The sequence below is a fragment of the Camelina sativa genome, chromosome 8 (assembly GCF_030686135.1).
Source record: "Camelina sativa cultivar CO46 ecotype springtype chromosome 8, ASM3068613v1".
NCBI classification, from domain to species: domain Eukaryota; kingdom Viridiplantae; phylum Streptophyta; class Magnoliopsida; order Brassicales; family Brassicaceae; genus Camelina; species Camelina sativa.
In genome coordinates, this window is record NC_141887.1 from 3,761,325 (window position 1) to 3,776,178 (window position 14,854).

Below are 14,854 nucleotides of genomic sequence, written 5' to 3' on the forward strand. Positions count from 1 at the left end.
AATCATAATAAATATTAAAAAAACATGTTGGAAAGGCACTAAAATGGTAACAAAGACATGAGAGATGGCAAACCAAAGAAAAAAAGAGAATAAAGGAAAAATGAAAAACACCAAATTAACTAGGTGAAGGATCGAACTTGGCACTTGTTGAGCTACGTGGGGCACAATATAGCTAAAAGAGCTAGGAGTCTATAACAAGCAATGGTCAATTGAAAAAAAATTAACTTAGCACGGGGCACATGCCCCACCCAACATGACTGTAGATCCGCCCCTGCTTTGCAGTGTAAGCTTCATTCTTATTATCTAATCTGTCATGAAGGTCCTCATCTGCCAAACGAATTTTGGAGCTCCAGGTTCCTTACCATGACTACACATTCGCTGCTTTTGGAAATGAAGTTGCAGTTATTATATATACGAATATACGATCATCAGGTAACTTGACCTTGCCCTGTCTGTCTTTCCTTCTGGCTACTTTGTGACTCTGTTTTTCCGGCAATTTAAAAGGAACATGAATATCCATTAGTGTTTTATATGTTCTGAGTTTATGTGGCTATCTGTCACTGTTAGGTAGCCAACATACTACTCCAAGCTGACATGCTATGGTTGTGGGGAGAACACAAGAAGGCTTCATTCGATCATTAGATATGCACATGGCGTTGTAGTATTTTTTCCGGATAACTCAGTCAAAGTGAGAAGAGATTTGTCTTGCCAGCCATTCTGTTTTACAACATGATCTAATTTGTTTTGCATCTCCTACCTGTGTAGATGTGAACTTTTTACACAAACGTTGGTGTTGTTAATGGCCTATTACGGCTCCTCTCTGAGAATAGTGTCCTTCTGTTGTGTATCTGGTGATTAGCCTTGGGCCTCCACATCTGAATGACTTAACTAATTGCTTTTACGTGGCCTTGTTTCTTTGATTGTGCCACTTTATAGTTACTTGTTAAAGAGTGAGTACCATACCGAGGGCATGTCAAGAAGGTTTCTTATTATCATCATTTATATATGGTTTCTATTTGAGGTAGGTTCTATTCTAGTTCTACATGTTGTTGCTGGCCAGGATTATGATAAGAGAGCAATGTGGGAGAAATAGAGGCACGTGACAGAAGCTAAAGAGAAGAAATTAGAGTATAAATAGAATTAGAGTAGGATTGTGAACATGATCCTGCGTGATCATTTGTGTTGTTATAGCGTATGGCTCTGTTCTTAGGTGATGAGATTGGAGAACTGTAAGTCTGTAACTCCAAGCTTATCAATTAGGGCTGAGATTGTATTATGGATTGAGAAGAGATAAGAGATAAGAGTTCTTACCTTCAAACTTAAATTATACAGCTACGACATAATTGCTAGTTTGTAACGTTAAAGGTATATCGCAGACATTGACTATTCGGAAGAGGAGAAAGCTGTGTTTCTCAATCTATAAAATCAAGAGTTTTGTACTTAATGTGCTAAGAAGTGAAATAAATGGGGGTTTTTCTGCAAATACATCAAAATGTACAAGAACTTGTGGATTTTAAAACTCTCAGCTTTCTCCGCTTGGAGAGCTCTCAGAGCCACTAAACCCAATACGATGGCCTCAGCGATTCTTCCATCACTCAGGCTGAGACCAAACTTCTCCGCCGCCATGTCAACCTCCTCCTCCTCTTCCGCCGGTGAAGTCAAACACCGTCCCGCCGTCATTCTCCCGGTAGTTAACCTCCTCCGTCTGAATTTAAAGTCCAAAGCTTGGTTTCAGTGTTTATATGATTCTTCCATGGTGGGTTTCATATTTCAATACATGGCTCCTTTGTGGAATTGGTTTTTAGGGTTTAGGGAACAATTCAGGAGACTACAAGAAGCTGGAGGTAACATTGGGTGAGTACGGTGTTCCTGCGGTGGTTGCAGCTGTATCAAGGCTTGATTGGTTTAGAAATGCAGCCGGTTTGGTTGATCCAGCCTACTGGCGCGGCACGCTCCGCCCTCGTCCTGTTCTTGATTGGTATTGATTTCTTCTATATCAACATATCACTTGTTCTGTGTTTGGAGTGTTTTTGTGACTGGTTTCAAATGATGACTCTTGTTTTTTGGATGGATGATCAGGTATTTGAATAGAATTGATGATGCAGTACGCGAAGCCAATGAGTTATCTCAAGGTAAGTCTCACATTTGATTTGTATGCCGATAGGATTTCCAAAGATTGCTGCTTTGTGTTCTTGGATCAGACTTAGCTGCTAGTTTCAGTTGTGAATTGCGGTGACCATAAAAAAAACTTAAGTATTGCGTCACTTATAGGTCAAAGACAAGGATTGTCTTTGATTGGACACTCAGCTGGAGGCTGGCTTGCTCGAGTTTACATGGAAGAATACGGGAAGTCTGATATTTCCTTGTTGTTGACACTTGGTACGCCTCACTTGTAGGTAACAAAACATGTCGATTACTATTTTAGACCTTTCAAGTGATATCGCTTCCATGTTTTAACCATCTGGTTTTGCTTCCTGTTTAGACCACCACCGAGAGGGCAACCAGGGGTTATTGACCAAACAAGAGGTCTTCTCTACTATGTCGAAGATAACTGTGCAAAAGCTGTTTACACTCCTGAGCTGAGATATGTCTGTATTGCGGGGAGGTAAATGCTTCTTTCTTAAAACCACATATGTGTGAAACCTATGTCTAAAACTTGGGAATCTGAATTCAGTACTTCATATTGTAGATACATTCGTGGAGCTCCTTTGGTGGACAATGCAGATGTTGATTCTGATGTGACTGTTGGAATCGACAGTGGAGAAGCGATTTCAGAACTTGCTATAGCAAGCAACAAGAAGAGCGATTCATCGGTTTCTTCAGGACCTAGTTTTCGTGCTCGTTTTGTAGGACAAGGATACAAGCAAGTATGTGGAACAGCTAATGTGTGGGGTGATGGAGTGGTCCCTGAGGTTTCAGCTCATCTTGAAGGTGCACTTAACGTTACCTTCGACGGTGTTTACCATTCGCCTGTTGGTTCAGACGATGAAACCAGACCTTGGTATGGTTCACCAGTTATTGTAAAGGACTGGATTCACCACCTCCTTGAGTGATTTTGATTAGAACTTCCTCAAGAACTTAATGTCCCAATTGTTTCTATCAACTTCACCCACAAATTCAAACTCTAATCACATTGTATATTTATATTTTACTCCTTTGAACCCAGTTCTGTCAAATGTCTCTAAGATTTTGAAGATATTAAGAAGGGTTTTTGGAAAAGTTTTGATTTTGAAGTTGGAAATCTTCAAAGCTCACTGATAGATTTGATATTCACCGTTAAACCATTGACGCGGCTATATGGCAAAAGCGGACGAAAAGGTCTGATTTTTTTCAATTTGACTCTGACTCTACCACGCGTAGTTGTGAACCTTTGACTTCTGAGTTCTGAGGATCATTTTCATGGTTTCCGACTTTCCGTTTTGGAGAATAACTGGATGGTGATAGTAGAGCTATCTGTTTATGCTAAAATAGTAAGGAAGGCAAAAGTTGTCGGCTTTATCTTGTAAAATGATGGAATTTTTGTGGTAGAGCTCAGAGAGAATCCATGGCTTCTCTTCCTTCTTCCTCTCCTTCTTCTTCAGCAGTTTGGAAAACAGACGTTTTCGTGAGTTTTAGAGGAGAAGATGTGCGTAAAACATTTGTGAGCCATCTCCTCTGCGAGCTTGATCGGATGGGGATCAACGCTTTCAGGGACGATTTGGATCTACAGAGAGGTAAATCCATCTCCCCAGAGCTTGTAGATGCTATCAAAGGCTCCAGATTCGCCATCGTCGTGATCTCTAGGAACTACGCAGCTTCAAGTTGGTGCTTAGACGAGGTCTTGAAGATCATGGAATGTGAAGAAACGGTTAATCAGACAGTTTTACCCATTTTCTATGAGGTTGATCCTTCGGATGTGAGAAGACAGAAGGGAGGTTTTGGTGAAGATGTTGAGAGTCACAGTGATAAAGAGAAAGTGAGGAAATGGAAAGAAGCTTTGACGAGATTGGCTTCTATTTCTGGTGAAGATTCTCGGAATTGGTAAGTGTTCTAAGATAAGTCTTATTGGTGTGTACATAAAGTTATTAAAGTGATGAAATTTGTATGGTTGGTAGGAGGGATGAGTCGAAGATGATTAAGAAGATTGTTAAAGACATTTCGGATAAGTTGGTTTCAACTTTATATGATGACTCAGAAGAGTTGATTGGAATGAGTTCCCATATGGACTTTCTGCAGTCTATGATGTCTATGGAGGACGAAGAAGATGTTCGGATGGTGGGGATTTGGGGAATGGGTGGAGTTGGGAAAACCACGATTGCTAAATACTTATACAATCAACTCTCATGTCGATTTCAAGCTCATTGCTTCATGGAGAATGTGAAGGAAGTCAGTAACAGATATGGAGTTAGGCGTTTACAAAGGGAGTTTTTATGCAGAATGTTTCAAGAAAGGGATAAAGAAGCGTGGAGTTCGGTTTCTTGTTGCAGCATGATAAAAGAAAGGTTAAGGCACAAAAGGGTGTTGATTGTGCTCGACGATGTAGATAGATCTGAGCAACTGAATGAACTGGTGAAAGAGATTGATTGGTTTGGTCCGGGAAGCAGAATCATCGTGACAACACGGGATAGACATTTGCTAGTTTCTCATGGCATAAATTTGGTATATAAAGTGAAGTGTTTACCCAAGAAAGAAGCTCTCCAGCTCTTTTGTTACTATGCTTTCAGAAATGAGATTATAATTCCACATGGGTTTCAGGAGTTATCGGTTCAAGCTATTAACTATGCTTCTGGTCTTCCACTGGCTCTAAGAGTTTTAGGCTCCTTCCTTTATCGAAGAAGCCGTAGAGAATGGCAAAGCACTCTTTCTAGGCTTAAAACTTACCCTCAAAGTGATATCATGGAAGTTCTGAGAGTTAGCTTCGATGGATTGGATGAGCAAGAGAAGGCTATTTTTCTCTATATATCATGTTTCTATAACACGAAGCATGTTGATTATGTCACAAAACTTCTTGATATTTGTGGCTATGCTGCTGAAATCGGTATCAAGATTCTTACAGAGAAGTCTTTGATAGTTGTATCAAATGGATGCATAAAGATGCATGATTTGCTTGAACAGATGGGTAGAGAGCTTGTTCGTCAACAAGCAGCTAACAACCCAGCCCAACGGTTACTTTTATGGAATCCTGAAGACATCTGTGAGTTGCTGTCAGAAATTTCTGCTGTAAGTTAAAGTGCTTGTGCTTCTCTTCTCATTCTATCTTTTCGGAATTTTCATGTAAATGATTTTGACTTTTCATAGCTTCTTCTCAATTTCTTTTAGGGAACACAACTTGTTGAAGGAATCTCTCTGAACGTCTCTGAAATTCCTGAGGTATTTGCTAGTGATCGAGCTTTCGAGGGATTGTCTAATCTCAAGCTACTCAACTTCTATGATCTTTCATTTGATGGAGAGACTAGAGTGCATCTACCTAATGGCCTGAGTTATCTCCCACGCAAGCTTCGTTATCTACGTTGGGATGGATACCCTTTAAAGACTATGCCTTCAAGATTTTGTCCTGAATTTCTTGTTGAACTTTGTATGAGTAATAGCAAGCTTGAAAAACTTTGGGATGGGATCCAGGTAATTCTCTATATAAACTGTGAGATAATTCTTCTTTTTGTTATTTACTATTGGACTAGATACTGAAACATTTGATGTAAAAATTTTCAGCCTCTTAGGAACTTGAAGAAGATGGATCTTTCTCGCAGTAAATACCTTGTCGAGATTCCAGATCTCTCAAAAGCCCCAAATCTGGAGGAAGTAAACCTTTCATGTTGCCAAAACTTGGTTGAGGTTACTCCATCTATCAAGAATCTTAAGAGACTTTCTTGTATCTACTTGACTAATTGCATCCAACTCCAGAACATTCCGGTTGGAATTACTTTGAAGTCGCTTGAAACAGTGGGAATGAGTGGATGCTCAAGTCTAATGCAATTTCCAGAACTTTCTTGGAATACTAGAAGACTCTATCTGAGCAGTACAAAGATAGAAGAACTACCATCATCAATCAGCCATCTCTCTTATCTCGTTGAACTAGATATGTCAGATTGCCAGAGACTCAGGGTTCTTCCAAGCTCTGTAAGGAACTTGGTCTCACTTAAATCCATGAATTTGGATGGTTGCAAACATCTTGAGAACCTCCCAGACACATTACAGAGTCTAACATCTCTTGAAACTCTTGAAGTGTCTGGTTGCCTTAATGTCAACGAGTTCCCTCGCGTTGCCACGAATATAGAAGTTCTGCGTATATCTGAGACATCAATTGAAGAAGTTCCTGCAAGGATCTGCAATCTCTCTCAGCTTAGGTCCTTGGATATTTCAGAAAACAAAAGACTGAAATCACTTCCAGTAAGCATTTCTGAGCTAAGATCACTTGAAAAGCTCAAGCTTTCTGGATGTTCTTTACTCGAGAGCTTTCCACCAGAAATTTGTCAAAAAATGATCTGCTTGAGGTGGTTTGATTTGGATAGGACTAGCGTTAAAGAACTACCTGAAAGCATTGGGAATTTAGTAGCTCTTGAGGTGCTTCAAGCCAGTAGAACAGCTATAAGGCGAGCACCTTGGTCCATTGCACGACTTTCCCGTCTTCAAGTTTTAGCGATTGGGAATAGTTTCTATACTCCAGAAGGTTTGTTGCATTCTCTTTGTCCACCCTTATCAAGGTTTGATGACTTGAGAGTTCTGAGCCTAAGCAACATGAACATGATTGAGATCCCTAACAGTATTGGTAACTTGTGGAGTCTACTAGAGCTAGATTTGAGTGGGAACAATTTTGAATTCATCCCTGCAAGCATCAAACGGCTCACCAAGTTGAACAGACTGAATTTAAACAATTGCCAGAGACTTCAAGCATTGCCCGATGAGCTTCCACGAGGTCTCTTGTATATCTACATCCATAGCTGCACATCCCTAGTGAGTATCTCAGGAAGCTTCAACCAATATTGTCTGCGCAAGCTTGTAGCCAGCAACTGTTACAAATTGGATCAAGCAGCACGGATTCTCATTCATCGTAACATGAGGCTAGAGTCAGCAAAACCAGAACACTCTTACTTTCCTGGTAGTGATGTACCAACTTGCTTCAATCACCAAGTCATGGGTTCGTCGCTGAATATACACTTACCTCAGAGTAAATCGTCTGACATTTTGGGATTTTCTGCCTGCATCATGATTGGAGTTGATGGAAAGTACCCGATGAACAATCTGAAGATACACTGCTCTTGTATTTTAAAAGATGCTGATGCTTGTGAGCTGATAGTTATGGATGAGGTGTGGTATCCTGATCCAAAAGCTTTCACAAACATGTATTTTGGATCAGATCACCTTCTCTTATTCAGCAGAACATGCATGTCCATGGGAGCTTACAACGAAGCCCTGTTCGAATTCTCAATCGAAAACACAGAAGAAGATTCTTTTAGCCCGGTTGGAGTGATTAAAAAATGTGCGGTGCACCTCATATCATTTAAAGACATGATGCAAGAGTTCTCTACTGACTCTGAGAAAATTCAGAGTTCTGATTTGGATATTTCGAAGGCAACTGATGACGCAAGAGTTTTGAAAAGAAGAGCATATGAAGCTGAGTTCTTGCATAAGGAGCAACCAAATCCCAAGAGGGTCAAGTTTCGTCCAATTCCTTTGGCTCGAAAGGGACATTCCAAGTTATATCAACCAAATGGTATCTGAGAGTAAAAGATTCACTTGTTGGCTTGTTGTATACATAATTATGTATCGATGGACCCATATATTTTGATTGCATCAATACATCATGAACTTGATCTTTGAACAAGCAAGTGCTGTCGACAAAAAAAAAAAAAAAAAAAAAAAACAAGCAAGTGCAACAAAACCTCCGCTATAAGAAGCAAAAGTCCAAGTGACAAGATTTACTATGATAGAGAGTGAACATAACGAACCCAAGGAGATAAAATACAATCTGAAACCTCCCGGAGACGCGATACAAAAAGCCACTTGCCGCTACCTCGACTCTACATGTTGCGTTGCTAGAACAAAAAACCCCATCTAATCTTTTTCTACCTACAAGTGCTGTGTACAAACAAATTCTTACCTTTCGGAGTGACTTAAGAAGTGCGATTGTACTTGAGATGTTGCTCATAGAATTCAATCAGCTGGTGTTGAAAAAAAAAACAAATTAGAAAAGCTTAGAAGAAACATCCAAATGAGCAAGTGCAGAAAAAAAGCTGTAAAGATAATCTTACCAGATGAGGATTGTGAGCCTTGAGAAATCTGTTGTCCACCATCACTTCCTTGCCATCAGACCTATGAGAGTAGCCAAATAAGTACAATTGTAAAAAATATGAAATCAAATTGCGAGAAATGACCAAAGCACAAATGAGACAAACCTCAGCGCTGAAAAGGTGACCAACACATCCTGAACATTGTCTGATACAGATGCTGAAAAGCTCATCGGTTTAAGTATCTTTGTGATGTCCAACTCCTCAATCTTGGTTTTCTGAGACAAATTATTGTTTTCCATCACACCAGGATATTCATTCCCCATCCTTGCAATTCTACCAAAAGAGTCTAATGTAGTCAAATCTTGTGTCAGATTCTGATCTGTAGGTGTTGTGTGGTTGATACTTGTGGATCCATCTTGTTTGAATCTTTTCACAGAACCAGACTTCCTCCGCTTAGCACCTATGAAACGACTGTTCTTATCAAGCTCCTTAGGATAAACCTTGAGAAGGCCATTGGGTCTTACATTATCACCTTCAGAACCAATGCCTCCTCCTTGAGAACATCCTGCACCATTACTGTTATTGACTGGTCCCCTTAACTCGTTAAGTGTTGGATCATATTCTTTCTCATCTTCAACCAAACGAACTTGCCGGACCATCCCAACACTCCCGCTGTTAGCTTCAACTTGGCTGGATGCATAAGCATTCTTTGCTTCCTCATCTCCTTTTAGAAGACTAGAACCGCTTAGGTCTTGCGTACCAGGAATAGGAAGGCTAGAGTTGTTGAGAGACGTAGAAGAGTCAGATTTCTCAGTAGCGTCATGTGATGTAGATGTTAAACGCTGCTTCTTCTTCATCTGCGAATGAGGTCCTCCATATTTGCGCTTCCGCTTCCTACCAGGCTTTCCTGGCCTCAAACTAGAAAACAAAAAGGCAAATCCATACATTAAACCAAGAAAATCAATGAAAAAATCAATTGAATGTTATCATTAAATCTGCTGAACGTGATGCATTTATTATATACCTTCCTTCAAATGCATCTATAACATCAGCAATAGACTGGAGATTCTCTAAAGGCTCCCATGTGTTGGCTGTTTCTGGCCACCCGCGCCTTTCACAACCGAGTTTATAACTTATGTCAATGGAAAAGCATATGTTTGATCAAGAACACAAACTTAAAAACGAAACCGAGTATGAATTGAAGAACTCACCATTTAATAAGATACTGGACCTTGCCCTACAAATCAAAAGCACCATCCAAATACACATTAGAGCAGAAGAACCAGTAAAGTTAAAAAGGCAGAACGAATCAATCAATCAAAAACAGAAAGAAGAAGATATCAAAACATTAAAGATCACAAAATCACCATCTTCTTCCTACAACATAACAAATTACATAATCTTAACACTATAACTAAACCAGCTTTAGATCATAAACTAAAACTTTGCGATTTCTTTCTCTCCTAGACGTCATCATCAAAAAGAGCAATCTGTTAGGATTATTACGAAATCACCGAAGCAGCCAAATTTGTCTCACACCAACGTAAACTATGAGAAGAAGTAAACCTAATCTTAGACTTACACAAAACATTAAAACCTCATTTGCCTGTAGAAAAAAAAAGGAGCTTACTTTTCTAACTCTCTTACGACGAATAGCTTCGATTTCGAAATACCCTTCGTCAAGCTTGGGTCTTTCATCTTGCCCTCCACCTCCTTCTCCTTCTCCTTCATCTTCTTCATCTCCTCCATCATCTTCATCCTCATCCTCTTCTTCATACTCTTCACCATCCTCCGTACGCCTGTCATCACCCATCTCGCGAAGATTCAACTCTCCACCTCCACCTCCGCCGTCGTCACTGACAAACCCACCGTCTCCACCACTAATTTTCCGGGTTTCTCCGACAGCTTCTTCAAAAGCCGTCTCCGCCTCACCAGCGTCGTTCAACACCTGGGTTTTCTTCTTAACACCACTTGCCCCTTTCATATCCTCCGAGCTCCAAAACCCCCAAGGAGGGGCTAATCTGTGTAATCGCCTTCTTCTCCTCTTCTTATCCTTAAAAAGAAATCAACGATTCTGGAGGAAGAAGGAGAAGCAACACAAAACGAAAAAATAAAAAAAAAGGAGAAAGATTGAAAACTTTTCCCTATTTCTGAGGTTTTGGAGATGGTTTGCTGGAAGAAGACCTGACCCTGACCTGAAAGACCTGTTTTTTTTTTTTTTTTTTTTTTTTATAGATTTGTATCCTTTTTTAATCTTTTTTTTTTAATTAATGATATAGCACAAATTTATTTGTTTAATGAGTAATCAATATTCGTTCAGTCGAAAAACAAACAAAATTGTTGGTTTTATAACAAACATTATTTTGTCGTGAATTACTGAAACTAATAAAATAGAACTGTAGAAAAAAAAATATACCTAACATCTTTTGAAGAAGGAAAAATAAAACAATTCCTCACAAATAATAAATGGATATTTGTTGTCTTTCTTTTTCGTGCCAAAAATAAACAATTCCTCACAAATAATAAATGGATATATATAAAGAAGTATGAACAAGTGAAAAATATTTTTTTTTTAAATTTACAATACGATAGATTATAGTTTGGGTTGAAAACGTTCAAATCTAAAATATATGTAGAAATAATACCATCGACAGATCGGTAGACATTTTGTATTAAACAAACGATGACGATTCGTAAAGTAGCGTTCTCTTGATCGAGTTTTGGACTTAATTTATTATGTATGAGCAATAGTTCTATTTTTCTGATTAATTTGGCGTTTAGTTCTGTTTTTTCTCTAATCGAAATTAGTGTCTTCGTGATTATTAGTTCTTCTTTAACTATATTTGAATAACTTTCTGTATTTATTTTTTTTATTTTTTTGTAGCTTATCATTTCGATCAGTAATGTATGATTGATAATCAAATCTCTAAATGCAAGATAACTCGACTACATGAAGTTGAACTGCGACTATTAAGAGTACCCCTATCCAGACAAGAGTCCCTGTAATTCAATGTCAATGTTTGGAGAGCAACTCATTCCAGACAAGAGTCCCTGTAATTTAAAAAATACAATATATAATTAAACTAAGTTATCATTAATAATTAGTTCTAAAATATAATAATGGATATTAATTAATTAGCGAGTTCCTATTATATATATATACCTTAACACCAAAATGGAAAACCCAAATGAAGAGGACACCTAAAGGAACACCAATTGCATAGTAAGTTGATAAGTTTACAATTGCTACCAAACTTTGCATCCCGGCTCTGATTGCTACCCCTGTTTATGTTCAAATGTTAAAACACCTTATGTGATTCACACAATAGTGAAATCTAAAAGTTTATGTCATAATTTTTATAGAAGAGTTTGAATCGTCTCACCAGAGAGAATGGGCTGGATGATGTTGAGGATTATAGATATGCTAATTAGGACCATGGAGAGATCAGCGACCGCGTCCGAAACTGCATGGCTATCGGAGAACAAGTACGAAATTTGACCACCAAACGCTAGGCAAAGAGCGGAACATATCACACCGCGCGATCACCGCTGATACCACAAGCACCACTTTTATCGAGAACTCCACCGCGTCCGCATCACCTTTTCCCAATTCGTTTGCCACTCGTACGCTGCATATTTTCTTCATATATATAACGAAATTCACGGAGTATTAAACAAAAAAATATTTGTAAACGAAGTGTTACATATATACAAGATAGTTGCATACCATGCTGCACCAAAGAAGCCGAGGCGGTTCAGCTCCTGCCTCCCAGGTGTATATATATTGGCTGTAAATTTCAATTGAGTATTTAAATTTCATCATGGTGAAAGCTAAACAAATCAAAAATTTACAAAACGCTTATTCAAATATTAATTATAGTTTTTTGCATGGTGTATTTAATTAGTAGTACCATATGGCGAAAGCAGAAATTGCGATATTCGCATCCTTTGCATATCCAGACATCAAGACGAGGATACTCGTATACCAGTACTCTAAGCTGTTTAAAGAGAAGTAGATTCAAGAAGAGTCATTAGACCATCAGCATTGGAGAAACGCCACCTAGTTTCTCTTAATAGTGTATTTTAATTAGTTTTGTTTTAATATTATTATTTATTTTAAAAAAAAAACTGAAGAAAAAGGTTAGCTAATAATAGGTTGACACGTGGTAAGAGAAACGATTCTCAGATTGCTCAGTGTAGAAACGTTCCTCAACTCTTGTTTCTTATTATTTTTTAATTTTATATTAAGAGTACCCTAATAGAAATTGCCAGTGGACATGCCCTTAGAAATTTCTAAAAACCTACAGCCCGGTCCAGCCTTAATCTTCGTGGATAATCCCGCGAAGATAAAGAAGTAAAATACCAGAGCATGAAGCCGGAGGTAACAGATAACTTGAGCGTGGGAATAAGATCAACAAAAGTAGCAGTGCTAAAGCCAGTCCAAGTATGCGGGCACCACCCTCCAAAGACATACACAAACTCGGCTATTACCATTGACCACGAGCTAACATTAAGCCCTAGAAGCGCACCATGGATCCCCATCCCCATCACGCTAACACACCACCACGTCACTGCGATGTCCAATACCAGGGGCTATGACGGAGGGAACGCCTATAATGGCATTTTTCATCTGCGCTTGGAGGTACATTTGCATTGTCATTGTGAACACGATGCTGTAGAGATAAGGGATGGCCCAAGCGTAGATCTCGGCTACCGTCTCAGTGATCTCAACGTTTTGGCCTAGTGACCGGAGAATGGGACCCGCGAAGACAATGAAAGGGACGAAGAGAGTTGCTACAAAGGTGTCTACTATCCAAGAACGTTGTAAGTATATCCCCATCATGTGGTTTGTTGTGCTCCGTATGCTTGTCCACATAACGTCTCCGTAGCACTTGACATACCTGCCTGTAATATCACCATAAGATCCTAAATATTATTACATAACCTTTTATTTGTCACAGTTAAAGTGAGACACAACTACGAAAATAGCCAAACCATTAGGTTATACGTGTTCATGTACGTGTGATCATCAATTAAATAATCTTAGTGCTAACATATATATCATTCATTGCTTTTCGTCGTATGGATTTATGCATAATTGTCAATAAATATCCCCATGTGAGTCAATTGTATAAATCTGTGATTTAAATCTAATAATTCCCTTGATTGCTTAATTAATCACAAAAGAGTGACAAACACAAAATAATAAAATATTATTTGCCTTTTTGTAAAGTTATAATAAAAAAAAGTTGACGACAATCGTAGGCCGAAGGAGTTTAATATTTATATATAATATGATGGATCGTATAGGGAGATTAATTACCATAATACCGTAGACGAAGCGCATGAAAGTGGTTTGAAGGAGAGCATAAGCAGCGATACCCGTATCACTGGAGTGACCAATGAAGGCTTGAGCCACCACAATGCACCCAAACGACGTCACTCTGAACAAAGTTGATGGTAAAGCTATTCTCCACATCTTCCTTACTTCAGTCCAGATCTTCTTTCTCAGGTAGAGGATCTCCCTCCTCTGTTCTGTCTTTGACTCGTTTAGTAGTCTCTCTTCCATTTCTCCACCACCCCTACTCATTTTTTCTCTATCCCTTTGATTTTCTCTAAGCAAAAAAAAACGTTACAATTTTTAAGTCAAGTGTCACTCTAGCTAAGTTTCATCCAAATTTATGAAAAAAGCTAAGTGCATCCTAAATTCCAAAAAGATATATAAAACTTTTCTTGGAATGAATCATCAACATATAATTCATCCTATAAACAGAATATCTATATATGCATGTATATATATGTAGTTAAAGAAGTTTTGTTGAAGTATGGAGTACTTACCTCTTAACCTTATAAGTTCAAGTGGAAAGAGTCGGAGAAACCGAGAACAAAAAGATGTTCCCCAGAAAACTCAAACGAATAAAAGAAAAAAAAAAAGAAAGAATAAGCTAGTGTAATACTATTTTTTTTTCTCTCTCTCTCTTGGAAGTGTGGTTTATATATACTGAGAGACAAAGAAAGAGAGAAGGAGAATATATATATAAAATTTGCTTTTGTTAAACGAAGAGTTTTAAATTAAACTAAAGGGGTCCCTAACCTAAAAGGAGTTTTGTACATATACTGAGAGAGCAAATGGGAGTTGAGTGTACTTACAAACAACGTAACATAAAAGTGTATATTATACTCTTATGTGGAAACGTTTTAGAAAGGAAATGTTTGTTTGTTTAAGGAAATTAACAATGGGCAAGTGTTTTTTAAATTAACTAGTGTTTGTAAATGGCTCTAATCCTTTTTGGATTTGGATACATCACCAATCTGTTGTAGTAGTTAAGATGTGTTTTTAAAAAAAAAATTATACTAAAACATTAGATGTATTATATTATGTTTTCTTTGGAGTGATCAGTTAATTTGATCCTTTTTATTGTGTGGAGTCTAGTTTAAGTGAAAATTTAGGTGGGGATATTGGTTCTATGATTTTAATGGATTTGGAAATCCAAACAAAAATCATGTGTTATTCAATCATTGATTTTAAAATACTTATCAAAATTCTGTGTTATTGGTTATATGATTTACAAATACTTTTTAAAATCCCATGTTATTTATTTAATGATTTGTTTTTGGATTTTAAAATCCACATTATATTTTAAATG

The 14,854-nt window shown here is 38.1% G+C and overlaps 3 protein-coding genes and 1 pseudogene across 6 annotated transcripts; 2 read left to right on the forward strand and 2 right to left on the reverse strand.

The window, feature by feature from the left end:
- The first annotated feature begins 1,525 nt into the window (after nt 1–1,525).
- LOC104706066 (uncharacterized) lies at nt 1,526–3,219 on the forward strand. 2 transcript variants are annotated; one of them, XM_087461904.1, is made up of 6 exons: nt 1,526–1,687; nt 1,806–1,978; nt 2,080–2,132; nt 2,272–2,379; nt 2,483–2,605; nt 2,690–3,219. In XM_087461904.1, exons 1-5 carry the CDS (start codon nt 1,571–1,573, stop codon nt 2,581–2,583), a joined length of 552 nt encoding a protein of 183 aa, XP_087318030.1. In that variant the 5' UTR covers nt 1,526–1,570; the 3' UTR covers nt 2,584–2,605; nt 2,690–3,219. The 2 variants fall into 2 exon arrangements, with proteins under 2 accessions (XP_087318030.1, XP_010420498.2); XM_010422196.3 differs by having other exon boundaries at nt 1,528–1,687; nt 2,272–2,392.
- Nucleotides 3,220–3,230: 11 nt separating this feature from the next.
- On the forward strand, nt 3,231–7,774 carry LOC104709188 (disease resistance protein RML1A-like). The gene is made up of 4 exons (XM_087461901.1): nt 3,231–4,020; nt 4,095–5,199; nt 5,299–5,598; nt 5,689–7,774. Exons 1-4 carry the CDS (start codon nt 3,545–3,547, stop codon nt 7,696–7,698), a joined length of 3,891 nt encoding a protein of 1,296 aa, XP_087318027.1. The 5' UTR covers nt 3,231–3,544; the 3' UTR covers nt 7,699–7,774.
- A 74-nt stretch (nt 7,775–7,848) lies between these two features.
- Nucleotides 7,849–10,555, reverse strand: LOC104770079 (chromo domain-containing protein LHP1). 2 transcript variants are annotated; one of them, XM_087461903.1, is made up of 6 exons: nt 9,838–10,555; nt 9,419–9,444; nt 9,232–9,318; nt 8,373–9,125; nt 8,229–8,289; nt 7,849–8,138 (listed from the first exon to the last, which is right to left on the reverse strand). In XM_087461903.1, exons 1-6 carry the CDS (start codon nt 10,189–10,191, stop codon nt 8,091–8,093), a joined length of 1,329 nt encoding a protein of 442 aa, XP_087318029.1. In that variant the 5' UTR covers nt 10,192–10,555; the 3' UTR covers nt 7,849–8,090. The 2 variants fall into 2 exon arrangements, with proteins under 2 accessions (XP_087318029.1, XP_087318028.1); XM_087461902.1 differs by having other exon boundaries at nt 9,232–9,339; nt 9,838–10,452.
- A 504-nt stretch (nt 10,556–11,059) lies between these two features.
- LOC104706068 (protein DETOXIFICATION 25-like) lies at nt 11,060–14,211 on the reverse strand (annotated as a pseudogene). Its single transcript, XR_015563927.1, has 8 exons — nt 14,046–14,211; nt 13,531–13,822; nt 12,571–13,112; nt 12,119–12,205; nt 11,935–11,995; nt 11,591–11,836; nt 11,371–11,489; nt 11,060–11,258 (listed from the first exon to the last, which is right to left on the reverse strand). The product of XR_015563927.1 is annotated as a protein DETOXIFICATION 25-like (transcript).
- Nucleotides 14,212–14,854: the final 643 nt, after the last annotated feature.

Excerpts from the sequence above, each read along its gene's own strand:
- LOC104706066 (XM_010422196.3), top strand. The coding sequence starts at position 1,571 with ATGGCCTCAGCGATTCTTCCATCACTCAGGCTGAGACCAAACTTCTCC. Across the intron at positions 1,688-1,805 it reads GTCCCGCCGTCATTCTCCCG|GGTTTAGGGAACAATTCAGG; the intron begins GTAGTTAACCTC and ends ATTGGTTTTTAG. Across the intron at positions 2,393-2,482 it reads ACACTTGGTACGCCTCACTT|ACCACCACCGAGAGGGCAAC; the intron begins GTAGGTAACAAA and ends CTTCCTGTTTAG.
- LOC104709188 (XM_087461901.1), top strand. The coding sequence starts at position 3,545 with ATGGCTTCTCTTCCTTCTTCCTCTCCTTCTTCTTCAGCAGTTTGGAAA. Across the intron at positions 4,021-4,094 it reads GGTGAAGATTCTCGGAATTG|GAGGGATGAGTCGAAGATGA; the intron begins GTAAGTGTTCTA and ends TATGGTTGGTAG. Across the intron at positions 5,599-5,688 it reads AACTTTGGGATGGGATCCAG|CCTCTTAGGAACTTGAAGAA; the intron begins GTAATTCTCTAT and ends AAAAATTTTCAG.
- LOC104770079 (XM_087461902.1), bottom strand. The coding sequence starts at position 10,191 with ATGAAAGGGGCAAGTGGTGTTAAGAAGAAAACCCAGGTGTTGAACGAC. Across the intron at positions 9,126-9,231 it reads ATAGATGCATTTGAAGGAAG|TTTGAGGCCAGGAAAGCCTG; the intron begins GTATATAATAAA and ends TTTGTTTTCTAG. Across the intron at positions 8,139-8,228 it reads AGGCTCACAATCCTCATCTG|CTGATTGAATTCTATGAGCA; the intron begins GTAAGATTATCT and ends TTTCAACACCAG.